This window comes from Saccostrea echinata, unplaced genomic scaffold, assembly GCF_033153115.1.
Source record: "Saccostrea echinata isolate AGI-Se365-2 ecotype Australia unplaced genomic scaffold, CSIRO_AGI_Sech_v1 ptg000002l, whole genome shotgun sequence".
NCBI classification, from domain to species: domain Eukaryota; kingdom Metazoa; phylum Mollusca; class Bivalvia; order Ostreida; family Ostreidae; genus Saccostrea; species Saccostrea echinata.
The window spans coordinates 197,437-218,052 of NW_026889751.1; the positions used below are offsets into that span (position 1 = coordinate 197,437).

General features: G+C 34.2%; 1 protein-coding gene across 1 annotated transcript in view; it reads right to left on the reverse strand.

Annotated features, from left to right (window-relative positions):
• Positions 1 to 6,381: 6,381 nt before the first annotated feature.
• The window catches only part of LOC133204478 (uncharacterized), a 48,788-nt gene continuing 34,553 nt past the window's right edge, over positions 6,382 to 20,616 (reverse strand). The window contains exons 18-24 of the mRNA XM_061340222.1: positions 20,537 to 20,600; positions 19,843 to 19,971; positions 18,215 to 18,346; positions 14,435 to 14,508; positions 13,024 to 13,207; positions 8,361 to 8,467; positions 6,382 to 6,734 (exon numbers count right to left, since the gene is read on the reverse strand). Of these exons, the coding sequence (XP_061196206.1) occupies positions 6,555 to 6,734; positions 8,361 to 8,467; positions 13,024 to 13,207; positions 14,435 to 14,508; positions 18,215 to 18,346; positions 19,843 to 19,971; positions 20,537 to 20,600 (870 nt within the window). The 3' untranslated portion in view covers positions 6,382 to 6,554. The remainder of the gene's footprint in view (positions 6,735 to 8,360; positions 8,468 to 13,023; positions 13,208 to 14,434; positions 14,509 to 18,214; positions 18,347 to 19,842; positions 19,972 to 20,536; positions 20,601 to 20,616) is intronic.

Sequence of the window (20,616 nt, forward strand, 5' to 3'; positions counted from 1 at the left end):
AACCATGGGACAGTAACTTTTTTATAAGTCTAAAGGCATGGGACAAATATTTTTTTTTTTTCAATACGAAAGCCATGGGACATGTAATTTTTTTTAATGAGAATTTTTTTTTTATACCGGTCCCATCATGGTGATAAATTTTGCCTAGTCCCTAACGCGAAAATATTTTTTTAACCTACGAAAATGAGCTCAATGGGCTTTCGCACAATAGGCTTTCGTAGATACTAAATTTACAGTAAAAGATTATCTTTTTGGCAAAAAGTACCCCACCCCCCGATTTTTTTTTCTTTTTGACAAAACTTGCATTGGGGTCAGTGCTAAATTGATTGGAAAGTTGCATCGAAATAGACATTTCAGTGAAAACATTTGTGTCGGATTTCATTTCTTTATAGTCCCAAAATCAATTTTCCTTCATAGCGGATAATTTTTCTCACTTACGTCGATCAGGCCCGTAGATCTAAAACAGATGTAGAACGCTGGGGGGGGGGGGGGGGTTGGCACTTTTTTCTGGGTGTTTAGTATTTTGCTATGGTAATTTTTTATTTAGATGCCCCCCCCCCCCCATACACTTTTTGTTCCTGTGAGGCAAATTCTAGGATTTGGACAATTTAGTTTTCTTTTTAATGTCGGATTACTTTGCTGGGAAGTTGACCCCCCCCCCCCCCAACACACACACACACTTTTGAAACTTTTGCTACGGGCCTGTTGACTGATCAAACTTTACCAGAGAAATTACTGATAAAATATATTATTTGATAATTATTTTCTTCTTAAGACTAATAATAATCTAAAAACGTATATAAATTTTAAAAAAGAAGAAGATAATTTTAGAGAACAATTTTAATATAAAATGATATATATAAAAGTTAATTAGACTTCGTAGCTACTGTAGTCTGTATTATACTACTCAAAACGATTACTTAGGCTAACGCCACTTATTTATATTGTAGTAAAAATAAAATACTACCCACAATTAAAAATTATTTACTCCAGTAAAACTATTTACATCAATAACAGGGACATAGCATCGTTTTTCAATGGTGGATGACTGAGGTATCAAGAACTGAAGAACGGGGAGCCGGAGGGGCACAATTATTTATTTTTCCATTTCTCTCTCTAAGCAAAACAAAATTATTTCACAGATTTTTTTTGATTTCTGAAATATTACATTGTTAATTATATAGCCTTACACTGTGCAGTTACAAAGCACCGTGATGATAAATTTAATATTACTCGTCTTGAACTTTAAACAGAAGTAACCCGGGTTCTGTTGAAAGCATTTCGCAATGCGGAAATTCTGCAATGGTTTCGACTTCTACTTTTCTGCTTGAACAAACATGGCGACCCGACTGGTTGGAGTACTGTCAACACGCCTTAAACCACTAAGTTTTTCCCAAAATAATTCTGCACGTTTGTTGAATCTTATACAGAAACGAACAATGGTGTGTAAGGAAACGGGGGCACTTTTACCTAAACCTGAGAAGACCTCGTTTGGTCTTACAAAGGTGGGCATTGTGGTGGCTCCATTTCTGACTCTAGGAACAATCATGGGCAGAGAAGGCGCTTCATTTCTGGAGGAGAGTGAAATATTTGTTCCTGATGATGATGACGATTAATTACCACTTTATATAGAATTTAATGTTTCTGTAAGTATTAAAGTAATAGTCGCTTGAATGAGGTTGGGATCATCTGCCCGAATGGGATATAAAATAGGTTGGGACTGATCGCGAAATGGAATATAATAGCCCGTTTGGGATATAATATCCCAAATAGGTTATAAATTAACAGGGCAAAAATGACAATTTTTATTTTGGCTATAAATATCAAAAATCCGCATGAAGATACTTATAAAGGAATAACTTTTGGTGGAACGACTTTACCGGTTCCCAGAAAAACACGCTAAAATATAGTGTCGCCGTAGGTGACTTCAGTATATATGAGATTGCGTGAGCGATGGAAAAAATTAAAATATGAGGTTTTAAGCCTTTTTGACCCCAAAATCGAATTCTACGGTTAAAAGTTTAGTTTAAAACTTAGTCTTTAAACGAAGTTTTTAACCTTGTCTCTGAAAAAAAGTAATAACTCTTGTTTATTCAGTGAAAAGGACACAAGATAATTGTGAACGGAGCGCGTGCGGTGCATGCTTAGTACCATTTCTTTTGTACTTAGCCATTTTTTTCTTGTAAACAAACCAACGAGATGTCGTTGAAGCTGAATTAAGGTCTGCAAAAAATACAGATGCAACTGAATTTCTTAATTAATCTAAAAGAACAAGACACTAATCCTAATCTCTCTGATTGGTATGCGAGGACTATAACCCAAATCTCCCAACCCGTGTGCGAGGACTAACCCTAATCTCTCGGATGGATGCAAGACTAACCCTAATCAGTTGAAAACTTATGGAAGGACTAACCCTAATCTTTCAGGTGGGTGCAAGACTAACCCTAACCAGTCGAAAAATGTGCAAAACCAACCCTAATCAGTTGAGTGACGTAAGTCTTACATCATAGTGCAATGAGCCCGCGGCTCTTGCGGATTTGGGGACCGGTAAAGTAAAGTCTACCCCTTTTGGTTAACAAGTTTTTCTGTATGCCCACTGTGTAGGAGATTGATCCTTCGGAAGTTCCTAAACTTCTTGGGGATCAATCTAACTGTAGGGTTGCAGATAAACTTGCTCGCCAAAAGTTATCCCTTTTTAAGTATTTTGATGCAGATTTATGATATTTATGCTCAAAATAAACATTTTCATTTTTGCACTGTAAATTTATATGCCATTTGGGATATTATATCCCAGATGGATTATTATATCTCATTTGGGCACAGCTCACCAAATGATGGTTTAACCCCTGTTTGGTGGTCAATTACCCATACTGGAGTCCGTATTTACTGACCATTTGGGAGAGAAAAATTGTTTTGTTCAATTCCATGAAGTAGCGTGGGATGGCACACAATTTTAACTTGTGTGGTATAAAATATAGACATTTATTGATGATTATCTATGAAAGAAAAAATTAGAAATTCTACATGGAATTATTTGCGCAGTGTCCTTCAAATATTTGACAAAATTGTCACCTCACGTAAACAAGTGCAACAGTTCTATGCTTAAATGTTCCCTTCTTCCCAAACATTGTTGCAACTGTCAATCATGTTTTTTACTTTATATTTAAATTTGATCATCCAGGCAACCAATTAAATAAAAATGATCTATAGATCTCAAACCAATCAAAAGGCTGATATAACTACAAGGCATATTGATGCTAATTTTCAATTAGGAAATGAAAGATAAAATTTTTGCTTTCTATTATTTTTTACCCCATGCTTTATGGAATAGGATACACAGTGAGATCAGGAATAGTTGTTGTTTTAAAACAGAATGTTCTTGGATTAAAAACAAGAATAATTGCAACCGTCACTAAATCTTTTATCAAAAATCATTGATCAAACATATTAGATTCATCATATTAAATATGCATACTGAAACACAGGCACATGGAATTTGCAACTTCATCCTAAAACAAATTAATAATAAATATTACATTCAAAATCTAAAAATTAAAATGAAATATTGTTGCAATAAGTGCTCACCATATCAATAAGGAATGAAGAGCTTGTGTTTAGTGGGATTTTATAGAGATAAAAAGACAGTATTGATGAAGACCAAAATTGTGATTGAAAGTTATTTTTTCAAAAGTTATACCACTGGAAAAACTAGAATTTTTATCCAACTTGACACAGAGAATATTTTTTTTGATTGCTTTAGCAAGAAGTTTGGTCATTACGTACATGTATAGGTATCGTTTTTATGAAGTTCCACAGAAATTACAAATGGAAAATTGACCAAACTTTATTGTGTGAGGAATATTAAAAATTCCTCGATGCCTATGAGTTTATGCACTTTTTCAATTATATCCAAAGAAATGAAAAAGGTGTAGATAACGAACAGTGATTGATCTCTAAAAATCTTCAAACAATACAATTTTGTGAAGAGGCATAAAATACGAACCCCTGTAAATTCCAGAGGTGGGATCAGGTGTCTAGGAGGAGTAAGCATCCCCTGTTGACCAGTCACACCTGCCGTGAGCCCTATGTTTTGATCAGGTAGACAGAACATTACATAGTCAAATTCAGTAAAAGAACAAAGGCCTAACAAAGGGTAAATTTTACAGCCATAACATAATTTATAAAATATTGAGCATAGGTCTGCTCAGACTTTATCTTTTGATATAATGTGTAGAACAGTAATATCATGACAAAATGATCAGTGAATTATGTGAAAATGTTCCTGAGCAAGTTTGTACTACATTTATATAAAAACTTAAGTCAAAATTAAACAAAATTCCTGCATTTTTTCTCTGTTTTAAAAAATAAAAGGAAATCTCAATAGTTTGTGACATCACAGAGACAAAAATGCCAATATTTTTTCTCCATTCAATAGTCCGTACATTATGTTCATTCAAACTCATTTTATACAAATATATACAATTGTCCACATTTCAAGAGATTTTCAAAATTTGACTTTTATGGGGACAAGGATATGCCTTTACTGTGTATACATGTAGTTCTTTGAATCCCCTTTACCCAAGAATACTTTATGGCAAGTTTGATTGAAATTGCTCCAGTGGTTCTTGAGAAGTTGAAAATGTTAAAAGTTCACTCATGATGGCATATTTTATGCACATAGACATGCCAACACAATGAAGAACTAGAACAGATAGCATTAGGTCACCTGAGTGGCTCAAGTGACCTAAAAATCTTTAAACATCTTCTCAAAAACAGCAAGACTATGATAACTCATATTTATATTGAAGCATCCTCAGGTAGTGCAGATTCAAGTTTGTTCAAATGATGACCCACTGGGTAATCATTAATCAATGTTTTACATAAGAAGGTATAGTTCTTTCAAGGAAATTGCTTTTGACTTTAATAATTTAGATTTACAATGTACACGATATTAATTTTTTTTTTTAAACACTTTTCAGGTATTTCATCTAGGAGTAATGGTGATCAGAGAAATCTCATATTGGCTTTTTAACCAAAGTAGATGTTTCGCCTTTCGGATCTACCTGTATTTTTTGTTCCCTGGATTCTTCACGACTTATTTATCATACTATATTGAATAGAGTTGTTCAAAGTCTTTTGAATGTCCATCTTTGAAAATGTATGTATCAATAAAACTTTGTTATAATATTTATTTATATTAAAGGTATGTTTCAAATTAATTGTTTAAGATTTATCTCTTCACCATTATGTTGCGAGTGCACTGTGTTTAAGAGCTACAATTTTAGGTCACCTGAAACTTCAGTTTCTTCTTTCTATTTGTTCCTGTTTGTCTTCAAGTACATCAGTTTTCAGCACAAAGCACTTCTTCGTGAACAGAAATTTATGAATGTTATAGTCCCTTCCCATTTAGGGTGGGCCTAACACCTCAAAAATAATCATTACATGTACTACTGTCTAAGTAGTACATAAATTGTTCGAATATGAAAGGCAAGTCCTCTGCTGAGATTCTACAATTTGTTTTCCCTAAGAGGGTTCATACTTCAGAACAGGATTAAGGTATCCATAGGTGTGAATTAGATAATAATTTCTGGTTTTTTCGCATTTTTAGGTTAAAATTGTTTTGTTGCATGGAAAAAATTACAGTAAATTTGCATTTATTTTGAGGGTACCAGTATTTTATTTTTTTCTCTGTTTAAGCATTGAATTTCGGCAACGATATAAAAGAATAGATTTTGGGAGGGAAATTTCATAATAAATACGTTTATTAATAATTAAGGAGGTTGGATCCTATATGGAAGCATCTTCAGGTAGTGAAGATTCAAGTTTGTTCAAAATCATGACCCCCTCCCGTCCCTCCCAGGAAGGGACTTGCACATTTTTAATTCTGTGTGATATTTTAGTTTTAATCACCTGATTTTAAGCTGCAATTCATATTTTTCTACAGATGTACAAAGGGGGGGGGGGCACTTTTATAATTAAACTTTAATACTGAACCGATACCTGCTTTTCTCTAGCTGAAGTGGTCAGTGAGCAATGTGGCCTATGAGCCTCTTGTTTTATTGTGTATGATGCTTAGGATTTTAATTTCTCTGACAAGGATGCATTAACAGAGAATAACGTGTTACCCACAGTCCGATAAATGGTTTTGGTCCTTTCTTAAAGAAGGATATTAAATCTACACATTTTACCTAGGATTCCACTTACACATGTACCTAAATTAAAAGTATTTAAAAAGAGTCCATTTTGCTGTGGCTGTATGTATTTATTTGTAACAATATAACAACAAAGTAACAAGATTGATCATGAGATTGAAAAATGAAGAACAAGTGTAATGTACATAAAACATTTAAATACACAACATCACAGATTCTTTGATGAGACTTAACAAATATCAAATAACATCTGATTAAGCTTGTTCATGTATAAATTACTGTTAGAAAAAAAACTCCATCAAATTATTTCATTTTAATCAACTGCAGTAGAGACAAAAATATTTTTACCATATGCCATACAATAATATATCCAGAATAGTAATGGCTGCTTGCATGATTTGATTATTGAGCATAGTGTGTTGTTACAACTTTTGAAGCTTGTAGTGTTTTCCCATACAGAGTACTTGTGGTTCCATCGACAAGATCTGTGAGTGTATGTGTCACTACATGTGAATCTGGATCTCTGGAACTGCTCTGTATCATTACTGTGCTCTGGAAAGCCCCTCTTTTCTCACAATCATTCTGAAAAAAAAAAAAACAGAAACGGAAAACATCAACTGAATTGACAATGAACTATACATAGATGAGATAACACTATCTCAAAGGGACCCATTAACAAAAGACATAAAGATGAAAGACTCATTATCCAAGGGCACTCTTTAAGTGAAGTTTGAGCCAGATGGCCAAGAGAATAAAAAAAAATGATCAAGAAAAAAATTACAGAAATTTGCTATAACCTTGACCACTAACCTAGAAACTTTGCTCAATGACAATGCACACCCTCTACCAAATGGCACACTATAGGTAAAGTTTAAGCTTGAAAGGGCCAAGAGGAGAGAAAATATGCTCTGCAAAAGGATTTTATGCAAAGGAGTTTTCTGAACTTGACCTTTCATTTAGAAAATTGGTTTAAGGTCATTGCACACCCTCTACCCACTGTGTGTGAAGTTTTAGCCAGGTAGGGGCTAGGGGAGAGAAAATATGCTCTGGACAAGGATTTTATAAAGATAGGTTTTCTGACCTTGATCTTTCATCTAAGAAATTGACTCAAGGTCACAGCACATCCTCTACCAAAAGGCACTCTAAGGGTAAAGTTTGAACCCCACTGGGCCAAAGGGAGAGAAAAAATGCCCAGGACAAGGATTTTACATTAAGAAATTTATTCAAGGTCACTGACCTGACTGGGTCAAGTTGAGAGAAAATATGCTTTTACAAAGAGAGGTTTTCTGACCTCAACCTTTCATTTATAAAATTGGTTCAAGGTCACTGAACACCCTCTACCCCATGGGCACTCTATAGCTGAAGTTTGAGTCCAACTGGGCCAAGTGTAGAGAAAATATGCTCTGAAAAAAGATTTTACATACAGCAGTTTTCTGACCTTGACCTTTCATTTATAAAATTGGTTCAGGGTCACTGCTCACTTTCTACCCATGGGCACCCCATGTGTGAAGCTTGAGCCCAACTTGGCCAAAGCGAGAAAATATGCTTCAGAAAAGGATTTTACACAGAGGTTTTTCAACACTGACATTTGGTCTAGAAAATTGGTTCAAGGTCACTGCACACCCTTTGCCCAAGGTCACTCTATGGGTGAAGTTTGAGCATGAATGGACCAAGGGGAGAGAAATACGCTCCAGACAAATGGATGGATAGACAGACTGGTTACTAAAGGGGACACAAAGAGAGGGGTCCTAATAAATCAAGATACTGTAAAGTCATTTTTTATAGGGTGTCAAATTTTTGTTGTTTTTGTAATATGAAGAGGTTCATGAATTCATGCCCTCAATAACACGTTAAAATTTTAATTTATAGTATCATGTTTTTTCTGCAACTTTAAAATCAAATTCCCTCAAAGTAATATTTTTCTTCAAACCATGAAAATTTGACCCCATGAAAAAAAGTGATTTTGCAGTAATTTTTTTCCAATCTATTATTCATTCTACAGTGTATGTCCATGTAAATATCCTATAAAAAGAAAGGATATTAATGAAATATTTATGGTGTTAGTGACAGAATATCTCAAATTGTAACTCCACTAACTGATATGTAATGCATGAACATATGCTTTAAATTCACAAATTATGCTTTTAATATCAGGTAAGTTGGCATGTTTGTGCTTGAATTGATCAAACCTGGAGCTGATTCATTCACCTTGATCTTCTCATACTGTAACACTGATGTAGCTGGTACATATCTAGGACACGGTCCAGGTGAAGAACCAGGGAGCTCCATCTTTCTGTTGTTCCTCTCTATAGGATCTGTTGTGATACATGGAAAATATTTTAAAAACAGAAAAGAAAAAGAATAAAATCTTACTAAATCTTCTTAAACCATAAATGTATAAAGAACTAGGTTCACTTTATGCATAAAATGGTCCTGTCCTTATATCAATTAATTGACTATCACCCTCTGTCCCATTTCATATATCAAAATAAAGTAGAGACTTAGTGATTTCATTTCCTATAACAAAATTTCTTTTTGAGAATCCAGGTATTGGAAAACAAGCTTTGAGAAAATGTAATGCTCTTGAATTTTGCAGAAAACATGCGTATTTGACTACCTTCAGCAAAAAATTAAACTATGAGCACAGCCCACGATCCAAAAATTAAAACATGTTTTGTGATCTTCAGAAACCGATCTTTCATTATGTAATTGCATATTTTGGATCAGAGGTTGTGCTCTATATGAAATACTGAAAAAATACCTCAACTTTTGGCCATTTTTAAGGAATTTTACAGGATATGGGAAAAATGATGCATTTTATGACGTCATAATGCACTGACTAGAGAGAAAATTACGTCATGTTCAATAGATACACGGTCACCAAGTGTTCAAGTTATAAATACTGCATTCTCAACCAAAACTGAGCAGTTTCGATTTTTCAGAAATTCTCAGGGCCAAAAAAGGCCCTAAGTGGCTCTTGCTGTTTGTTAGTACTAGTATGTGGTAAAGTTCTACCAAGAATGGATTGATCTATTGATTGTCATCACCTGGGCACACAGTTATAGTTCGATCAACATACATAATTGAACATGAAAGATACTATGAACAAAATTCAGAGGGTTTGACATACCGGTCCACACAACTCAAACTACATTCTCCAATCCAAGACACCAAATGCAATCCAAGATACCAAATGCAATAGAAGATAAAATTTTTATGACTGGACCTGAAATTGAACCTAGGATCCCTACATTACTACTCTGGTGCCTTAACCACTAAGCTATCTAGGCCGATGTTCATGGTCCATATAGCCCAAACCATTGTCATCAGACAATTCTGGTAAAAAGATCATTACAAGAAACCCATGGGCCACAATGCCCATCTGAGTCACTATATATTCCTATGTAAAAATTTTAACCACATATTGTGGCCCCACCCTATCCCAAGGGATCATAATTTAAACTTGGACTGTCCAAAATGGACAAAGTACCCCCTGCAGAATTTTCAGAGAAGGTGCCAAGTCACTAATACTAGTATTTGATGGATCTAAGAGGTGTTCACAACTTGTTTAAACATTTAGAGTGAAAATTTACCTGTAATTGCTCATTATACTTTTTAATGAATGTAACTAAGGTGCAGCCTAATAAAACATCAATACTTAAAATAACAATTTTTTAATTATATTGAAAAAATAAATAACAATTTTTCAAGTATTCCTCTACTGGAAAGTATGGATGCATTATTTATCCATTTTTTCTACAGTGACTATAGGTCAAGATCATGAGTATTCATGACACACCCTCAGGTCATAAGCAATCTTTGTGTGAAGTGGAAAACTCCCAACATCCCAACATTATTCTCCATTAGAAAGATACAGCTGGACATGTATTATGAACTTTTTCTGTCAGTGACCTTGAACTTGCACAAATGACATTGGGTCAAGGTCATGACACACCCTCAGGTCATAGCAATCTTTGTGTAAAATGGAAACTCACCAAGTTTATCCATAAGAAAGATATGGACCGGACACAAATTATGAACTTTTTCATTCAGTGACCTTGAACTTGCCCAAATGACTTTGGGTCAAGGTCTTGACACACCCTCAGATCATGAACAATCTTTGTGTATAGTAGTAGATTCTAATGTGCCTCTGTAAGAAAGATATGGACCGGACACGATTGCACAGACAGACAGCTAGACAGACCCACGGACTGACAGATGGACAAGGTGATTCCTATATACCCCCCAAACTTCGTTTGCGGGGGGTATAACAAACTTGAATCCACACAACCTAAGGATGCTTCAGTATAAATATGACAAATAATGGCTTTGATGTTCTTGAGATCTTTCCTAAATGTTATTACGTATAAGTTTTATCTCCTATTGTGGTCCCACCCTACTACCAGGGGTCGTGATTTAATAAACTTGAATCTACACTACTTGAGGATGCTTCCATATAGATATCATATGACTAATAATGCTTTCTTTTTTCTTGAGAAGAAGAATAATGCTTTCTTTTTTCTTGAGAAGCAGACTTTTTAAAAATTCTTCCTGTATATGTATTTCTATGTTTAATGTTGATTATCCATTGTGGCCAAACCCTACCCAAGGTTCATGATTTGAACAAACTTGAATCCACACTTTTGAGGATGCTTCAAAATTAATATGACTAATCATGGCTTTGCTGTTCTTGAGAAGAATTTTAAAGGTTCTTCCTGTGATTTCCTATGTAAAACTTCGCCCATTGTGGCCCACCCTAACTAAACCTACCTAAGGATGCATCCACATGTTAATTCTTTACAAGATTTTTTCTATCTCTTACTATGTAAAACTTTGATTGCTAATTGTGGCCCCACCTTACCCAAGGGGTACAAACTTGAATCTACACTACCTGAGGATGATTCCATATTCTTATGACCAATCATGGCTTTGCTGTTCTTGAGCAAAAGATTTTTTTAAGTTTATTTTCTTATATATTCCTATGTATAAGATAAACCTCCTATTGTGACCCTCTCCTACCCCTGAGGGTCAGGATTTAAATAAACTTGAATCTACATTACCTGAGGATCACTGCATTGCTGTTCTTGAGAAAAAATATTTTTAAAGACGTTTCCTATATACTACTTTGTAAGACTGAGTGGCTCCGCCCTACCCCTGGGGGTCATGATTTTAACAAAATTGAAACTACACTACCTGAGAAGGTTCCATATCATTATGACTATAATCATGGTTTTCCTGTTCTTCAGGAGAAATTTTTTTTCAAGATTCTGTCCTTTTCCTTCCTAGTATATTGTAAGTTTGATCTCCTATTGTGCCCCCTACCTACCCCCATGGGTCATGATCTGAACAAATTTGAATCTACATTATCTGAGGATACTTCCATATAAATATGACTAATCATGGGCTTTGCTGTTTTTGAGGAGATTTTTAAAGGTTTTTTTTCTGATATATATTTTGGGGTTGAGGAGACTCTTGGAGTAAGAAAAAATACTCGTGTATATACAGGGACATTTTTGCCCCCATTTTAATTCTGTCCCTTTAGACCCCCTCCTTGCAAGAGGACACATTAAAACCATGCAAATTCAAAAAAGACACCCTCATCTCTTAAACACAACTTTGTCTAAGAAATTAGTCTGGGCAAAATTGTTTTCAGGTTTGAAATGGTGAAAATAACATGGGGTGAAAGTAACACTGTATACAGTAGATCTGATTATATATGCCCAATTTTAAAAAGAGCTCGATTTTAAATGAATGAATCGTAATTAAAACTAAGTTTTTAACAATTCATATCTTAATTTCTATATTCCTTTGAAATATCTTAGTTGTTATGTCAGATTGGATGAGGGGCTTACTAAGGCCCTTACAAACCTTGTCCATTTTGCCTCTTTTCCCAAAGAGATGTTTTATTTTGTACATATTTAATTTTACTGCAATAAAAACAACCAGCTGCTACACCATCCTCAATGATAACATATTACGACATTGTTTAGCTTGCTCAGGTTACCAAAATAAAGTAACAGTTCTCATGGCTAAGCTATAGACTATGCACAGAAAACTAAGGTACAAAATCAATGAATTCTTTGAATTAACCTAATCCCATACTCAGGTAGTTTAACTTAGGGTTAATATTCTACATCTCTAAAGGTCCTGTGAAATGATCCAATCCCAACTGGAAATTGCCAATTTTTTTCTTAAATTGAAGATTATACTTTCCAACCTAAATGTATATTGTTCCATATTATTATACTTTCCTACCTAAACGTATTGTTCCATAAAATATGGAAATGCAGTGATTAATTGGGAAGGGCTTGCACCGTGCACCACTATAAGTCACATTGAAGTAAAAATTAGACCATTAATCAATCATTAACAGTGCCAAGGTGCGCATTCAATTTTTCGTGATTTTTGCTGCAATACTGGAAATATTTTGTGTATACAACTCTCTTACTTGTTTTACTTTCGTTTTAAATACAGTCATTTTAATACATGATCTCATTGGTTAAAACCAATCAAAAACTGCTTCCTGTTATATGAAACACTCAATAGGACAATGAAAGTACCGATACATTACCTCACTCATTTACAATGCTCAATCCAAATTTTGACATTATTGATCCAAAAATACAGATTAATAATCATGCATGTATGTGCTGCACTGTCTACATAAAAAAATTAGATTCAGTTATTAAAAAGCATTTTGACATTTGTGCCACAGTCTCATTTACCTTCATGGCCTTCCCAATCACTCATGGAAATGTGCTAAAATCTAGTAAATTTTGCATCCCAATTTCATACAATTTTACATTTTAATTCTCATATGAAAAGAAACACAACCCTGTCCTAAAAGACTTATCAAAAGCCTGCAACTCACCTGGCTCATTAAGATTGGAGGGAATGTCATGAAAAGAACTTCTTATATTATTGTCATACTGCTTTAGTTTGCCAGGTAAGAATGGTTTCTGCAATCTCATGTGACTTTCCTCTTGAATATTTTTGTTCCTCAGATCATCATCAAAGTAGAACTCTTCAATATCACACCTCTCATTTTTCTTATTCTTTAAAAAAAGAAAAATCCAGTTTCAACTCCTTGACAACTATTGTATTGTACGTATTTTTGTATATGTACTTATTTTAGTGGTAATAACATTTTAGTGCTTTTCACGCTGTTTCTTGTCGCTAATTTATGCATACACTAATATCATTAAAACTTAAACTTCATAGTTAAAAGTCAAGTGCACTGTTTTACGATTGCACTTATCAATTGTAAAAATGATAGTGCTAAATTTTAAGTGTGCTATTTTATGTATGTTTACATTATGTGATAAACAAAGGTGATCAAAGACTGCATGCATAATCTTTGCTCACCTATGAGTTTGCTGAGTATTTTACTCAGCAAATACTTTCTATAAGCCAGACAAAGACACAGCATCAGAAGCAAAACTTCTCACTTTTTATTTGCAAGAACTTTATTTTCGCATAATTATGCAAGACCATATGCTCAGGAAAATTTTATTCTAGCACATGATACTATAGCTGAAGATTATACAGGGCAAAATATCCAAAATTCAAGGAAATTTTGTTTTGCTTGTAAATACCAAAGAACAATATATCATGAAAATAAGGTGTTGCAAAAATTGATTGATCTACAGTATGCTGACTCAATTGCAATTTTGGTTAAAGTAAGGCTTAATGTTACTTTAGAATGAGCCTGCTCTTAACACATTAACTTGGCCATTGACTTATTTGAAAAGTTCACATGCAGCACTGAAGAATGAAGATAAGAAGTTATACCTAAATGCAGAGTCTCACTGATCTGGAAAAATAGTTTAAATGTTTCTTCTGAAGCATGAAAGTATTAAGCATTCCTATATGCCTTATCCCTGCAAGATGGCTTACAATTTCTTGAAAACTTTTGCAGAAACTTTACAACAGTCACATCAGATCCAGCATCTGAATTATGAATGATAGTATGCATAATCAATACAAGTTTGGTCTAGTCTAGGCAGGGAAAATAGTTTCTTAAGAATATGGCACTGCAACAAAACTTTTTACCTACAAGTTCATCCAAAACAAAAATAAATCAAGCGCAGCATTCAAAGCATGGCTAGTTTAAAGCATTCCTGCATTATTCCTGCAAGTCTAGTCCAGGTAGGGACAGGTAACAGTTTCATTAAAATATAAATTGGGTCATGGACTTCCAAGGCATGGGGTATACAAAAAAAAAAATCATCTCAACTTTGTTGAGGTGAATTAAAAATGAGGCTTTATAATATCTTACTCACTTTTTTTGCAGACTTATTTTTCTTTTTCTTGTGATGCTTTTTAGTTTTTCCAGACTCTTCCTTCAATTCATCTTCTGTAACAATAATGGCTGCACTAAGACTTTAAAGCCAAAATGCCATTATTTTTTAAGCTAATCATGTTATCTTTTGCTCACCTACACAATAATTCTAAAATTACAACCCCGGTTATTTGCTCCCCCCCCCCCCCCCCCCCAATTTCCTTTACAAATCTCTTTTACACTAAAGGAAGGGCTTTGAAATTATATTTGGCATTTTTCATCACAGGCACTTCACATTTATTTATATATTTTTCTGATCATAAAAATTATCTAGAAGACATTCAATGTTTTGTAGTAGGATATGAAATTTATTTCATGATTGGGACAGGAATTTTTTTTAATTTTCACAAGACCAAAGCACATGGGAAAGTTTGCATATAAATTTATGACTTAATATTCTCTGTTCCTCAATTTTTTAAAATTTACTATATCTTCCCATAGTTACTGACAGCATGACCAAGATGAATTAGGTACACTTCACTGCACAAAGTGTGACCATTACCTGTGCTTGGATTAAGTGTCAGTGTTATTTTCAGGTCTGTTATATAAAGAAAATCATCGGACAGGTTTCAAAGTAGCCTTTGAGACATGAGACCTCTAAAAGCAGGTGGCCTTTAAAGCAGATTAGACTTTATAACTTTGGTTGCCTATTGTGGCCCAACCCTACCCAAAGTGGTCATCATTAAACAACTACAAGAGGCCCATGGGCTAATGCTCACCTTACCCTTATAAATCCCCCCTCTTTATAAAAAAAATTAGCTAATTCCCCGAATTTGTGCCCCCTCCCACCCCCACCATCCCACTTATGGAAAAAAAAGAAGAGAGTGGAAGAACTGGAAAAATATGCAGATGGAGAAAGGAAAGAAGAACAACCTTGACTTTTCAACTTTTGGCCTGAAAGGCAATAAGGGTCTCTTTTTTAAGTTAAAGAAATTCGTGACCTTAAGTTTCATTGCAAAAGCTTACAGAGAACTTAGGTTATCACCTGAAAACTATGTATGCAATATATAAATACTGACCCTAGTCTTTCACTTTTTTTAAAGGTATAAAATTTCATTGCAAAATGTGATAGAGAATAGAGTTATCACCAGGAAACCATTTTATGCAATATATGAATTTCTGACCTTGACCTTTTGATCTCAAAAATCAAGTTGCTGGGAGTTATAATATACAGTTTCCTTTAAAAAGGTCAAAGAGAACTAAAGTAATCAACTGGAAACCAATTTTTGCAATATATGAATTTGTAATCTTGACATTTTGACCTGAAATCATAAGGAATCTTCTTTAGGCCATGAAGAGTCATGATTTTTTAGGCCATAGAAAATTGTGATATAAAGTTCAAGGGCTTTTAGAGATATTGGAAATGAAACTGTTATACACAGACAAAATGTATTTATTTTTGACCTTTTGGCCTCAAAATCAGTTTTCTTTAGGCCATAGAAAATTGTGATATAAAATTTCATTGCAAAAGCTTGAAGGCTTTTTGAGGTATCATCCAGAATCGAAAGTGTTTCACACAGACAGAATAACAGACAGATAGATGGATGAAATGATGGACAGACCCAAATGAATGCAAACCTCGTTATCTCAAACTCAATGGGACCAAAAAAAACAAGAGGCCCATAGGCCACAACCCTCAGCCTGAGTCACCTGCTGTTCTGCATCATATTTTCCCCTAATATACATGTATTCCTATGTCAAATTTTGATCACCTTTTTGACACCACTCTATATGCAGGGGCTGTGGTTTGAACAAAAATGATTCTGCATACCAGAGGAGGCTTCCACCATTGATATGATTCATTATGGCTTTGCTTTTTTTGACAAGAGGAGTTTTAAAGATTTTCCCCTATATAATCCCTACTGTAGCCCCATCTACCCATAGGGACCATGATCTGAACAATTTACTATCTAAGCTATCTCAGTAAACCTTCACCTAAGTTTCATCTTCTCTGGTCTAGTGGTTCTTAAGAAGAAGATTTTTTGAAGATTTTTCCTAAATATATATTTCAATGTAAAACTTTGATTCCCTATTGTGGCCCCATCCTACCCCCAAGGGCCATGATCTGAATAATTTAGAATCTACACTACTTTAGAAAGTTTCCACATAAGTTTCAGCTTTTTTGGCCCAATGGTTTTTGAGAAGAAAATTTTTCAATAACCCTTCCCCAATTTTGTTTTTTCTTGATTATCTCCCCTCAGGAGGGGCCATGGCCCTTTATTGAGACAATTTAAAATCCCCTTTAACCATGGATGCTTTGTACCAACTTTGGTTGATTTTGCCCAGTGGTTCTTGTGAAGAAGTTAAAAATGTGAAAATTTAAGTTTACAGACGGACAGACAGTTTACGGATGGACAGACAGACAGCTAGATGGACGCTGTACAATGGGTGATCAGAAAAGCTCACTTGAGCTTTCAGCTCAGGTGAGCTAAAAACTTGGAGATATCCGAGGATTCAAGACATCAAAGATAAAATACTAAAGAATAAGCCATTGGGACTTCTTAATCACTTTGACATATCCATGATATTTGAGATATCAGTGTTCAAGATACCAAAGTTCAACTGTATCTCCCATTTTCAGTGAAAGCAGAGGACAAAAAGTTTACAGACAACACATCACAGACAGACAGCTCGAATGTCTGACACTCTTAGATCAGAAACTTGAGACTTTGATTCTGATTAGCTAAGAAAAAACTTGTCCAGTAAGAAATTATTCTGCAAGTTTGAATTATTTTCTTAATACTTACAAACCATACACATATATACATGAATATTTTTATTTCATTATTACTTAATTTGTAGCTTTAGTTTGTTTGTATCATTTCACTATACTAGTCACTCAGATTTTTTTGAGGTTTGACTGTGGACAGGTCATAATTAGATTTGGAGGAGAAAGTTTGCCGAGCATAACAGGAAGTCTGTGAGCGAATGCTCACTAGTAATACCCCCGCTCTGATGTGAATATACACTCTCATGTTGACATCAAATTCATACAAAAATGAATCCCACCATATGGCATGCCTAAACAAAGATTGTGCTAAATTTTCAAGCATCTGTGATGATTAGTTGCTGAGAAAACTGCGACAAAAATTTGTTACGGACACAAAGAAACACACACAAGGGTAAAAGAGTATACCCCCTCTCCTTCGGACCGGGGGTATAATGAATAAGTGGAGGAGATGATAGTGATTAATTATGTCTAGACTGTAGCTAAGTAGAAGAGGAGGTAAGGGGAATGGGTCAATTGATTATATAAACAGGCTATAAATTTAATAATTAGTGAGATTTGTTTAGAAATTTTGATAGAGATAAATAAATTGAAGATTTGGTTCTTATAATTTGGATATTTTACTACTTGTGATTAGAATTTTTAGTGCCTTTCATTCATTTATATTTTGGATTTACTTTGTTTTAATTGCTATGGATTATATTTTATTTTACTTTGGATATAATAAACATTTGTAACCTTTTTTATTGTGTCTTATTACAAAAAGGAGGAACTTGTGGAATGATTAATATACCAGAATTACTATAGAGACTATTTCAGTGACAATTTTATACAAAAGGAATTGAATTAGACAACTTGAAAATGCTACAATTACATGGTATAAAGAAATATGGTTCTCACAAGAACAGTTTTATCAGGCAGAGGAGGTTTGCTTAGGTTTCACTGTTCAAAGAATTTAAATGGGTTATTTTTAAAAAGGATTCATAACAGTACCTGCTTTATTGGCCAGTTCATTGAAGATTTCATCTGTAAGCGAGTTCTGACATTTCTGTAAACTCCGTGACACCCATCTGTCCAATAAAGCAGACTCCAAACTACTACTTTCCTTCACATTATTTTCCTGACCTGTAACCAATTAATTGAAGTCAATTCACCAAGTACATGCATGGACGGACTTGTAAGCAGCTAGACAGACCTTGATCAGAATAGCTACCAAGTAACATCATTTATATGTATGTATACAACAAACTGCTAAGGACCATATATGATTAGAGTCAATTTTGGCCCCCAAAAATCAACATTCAAATGTGTATTTTTATTTTGTAGAAGAGATTATATTAGAGATTTTTCCAATACATTTTTCATATTTAAATGCACTTACAGGCTGTAAATGACATCAGAAATGAAGCTATTTTTGCAATCCAATCAAAATAAGACAAGAATGTGTCTTTTTCTTGACATTTTTCTTATGGGAAACATAGAGCGCAGCTAAAAACATGCAAAAATTTTCTGTCAATAATTAGTCTTGGAAAGATGCATCTTTGGTAAAAATATAAAGTTTGTTCAAGTCTGCACTCAATATTTTCTGGAAGAAAAACTGCTTGAAAATGAGCAGTTTCATACAAATTATGCTAAAATGGCAGAAAAGGTGAACTTTATGATGTCATACTTCTAAATTAATGGCACTTTGATCAAATTAAAAATTAAAATTACAAATAAAGGTCACATGTACAACAGTGCAAAGTGAAGCTATATATTAAATTAAGATAATTTTTTCCTATGTTTTCCTATGTAAAACTTTGATAACCCATTGTGGCCCCACCATACCCCTGGGGGTCATGATTTGTACAAACATGAATTAACACTATTTGAGGATGCTTCCACATCAATATCACTAATCATGCCTTTGCTGTTCTTGAGAAGAAGATTTTAAAGATTATTTCCAATATATTCCTATGTAAAACTTTGATCACCCACTGTGGCCCCACCCTACTTCCATGGGGTCATGATTTGAAGAAACTTAATTATAAACTACCTGAGGATGCTTCCATATTAATATGACTAATCATGCCTTTGCAGGCCGATTGGTTTTTGAGAAAAAAACTTTTAAGACTTTTTATTATACATTCTAAGGTATAAGGTAAAACTTTGATTGCCCATTGTGGCCCCATCCTACCCCAAGGGGTCATGATATGAACAAACTTACATCTACACTATGTAATGAAGCTTTCACATAAGTTTTACCTTTTCTGGCCCTATGGTTCTTGAGAAGAAGATTTTTGAAAGATGCCATTTTATTTTCAATAATTCTTAATCATCTTTCCTTGAAAGAGGACCTGGCCTTCATTTGAACTAACTTGAATCTCCTTCACCCAAGCATGCTTTGAGGAAAGTTTGGCTGAAATTGGCCAGACGGTTCTGGAATGTGAAAAGTTCACAATGTCAACGATGCCAGTGACAGACATCAGACAAATTTCAAGCAGAAATCTCACTTTAGCCTTTAGCTCAAAGGAGCTAAAGATGTTTCAAAGTTTAAGCCAGACAGATGATGAACAATGTACAACAGACAGCAATAGATCATGACTCAGGTGACCTAAAATTCTTATCTATCTAGAGCTTACTCCCTGAAGAAGATACTGTTGTTAAGCTACTGCAAGCTGTCACAGTGTCTTCAATATTGGGGTATAAGGGTGGAGCTGATGGAATACTGCCAGCTTTCTTGGATGGACTTGGTGATTTTGTATTCTTCTCTTCAAAAACAAAAGAAAAATATCTTCAATTATTTTGTGTAAATCAAAATAAATTTAAGCATTACAGAGTTTAATTGAATTCTCTATATGTTAAATGTGCCTGTGAAATTTCGAAGTCTTTCAACACATTAGAGATATACCTATACACTATACATGTATAAGGCTCTTTATCAAGATGCTAAAATTATTGATATAAAAAATTTTCAGTTTTTATTTATATTGTTCATCCACCAAACATTCAACAAACAAGAGGTCCATGGGCCACAATGCTCACCACAGTTACTAATGGCAGTTACTATGGAAGATCTTTTGAAAGATGGCATTAAATTTTCACCAATTCTTTATTTTTATCCCTTGAAATAGGGCATGACATTCATTAACCCACTTACCCAGGGATGCTTTGTGGCAATTTTGGTTGGAATTGAGAAGATGATATTGTAAAAAGTTTTTGAAGACAGAAAATGGACAAATTTTGATTAGAAAAGGTCTCTTGACCTTCACCTGGTGAGCTGAAAGCAGAAAAAAATTCCCTTAATACCAAGCACCTAAACTATTGATGAAATACCTTTTTCTTCGGCATTATAAAAATCAATCTTTCTAGGATGTACTGGTGACTTCAGCTGAGAAGACTACAAAAATATGAAC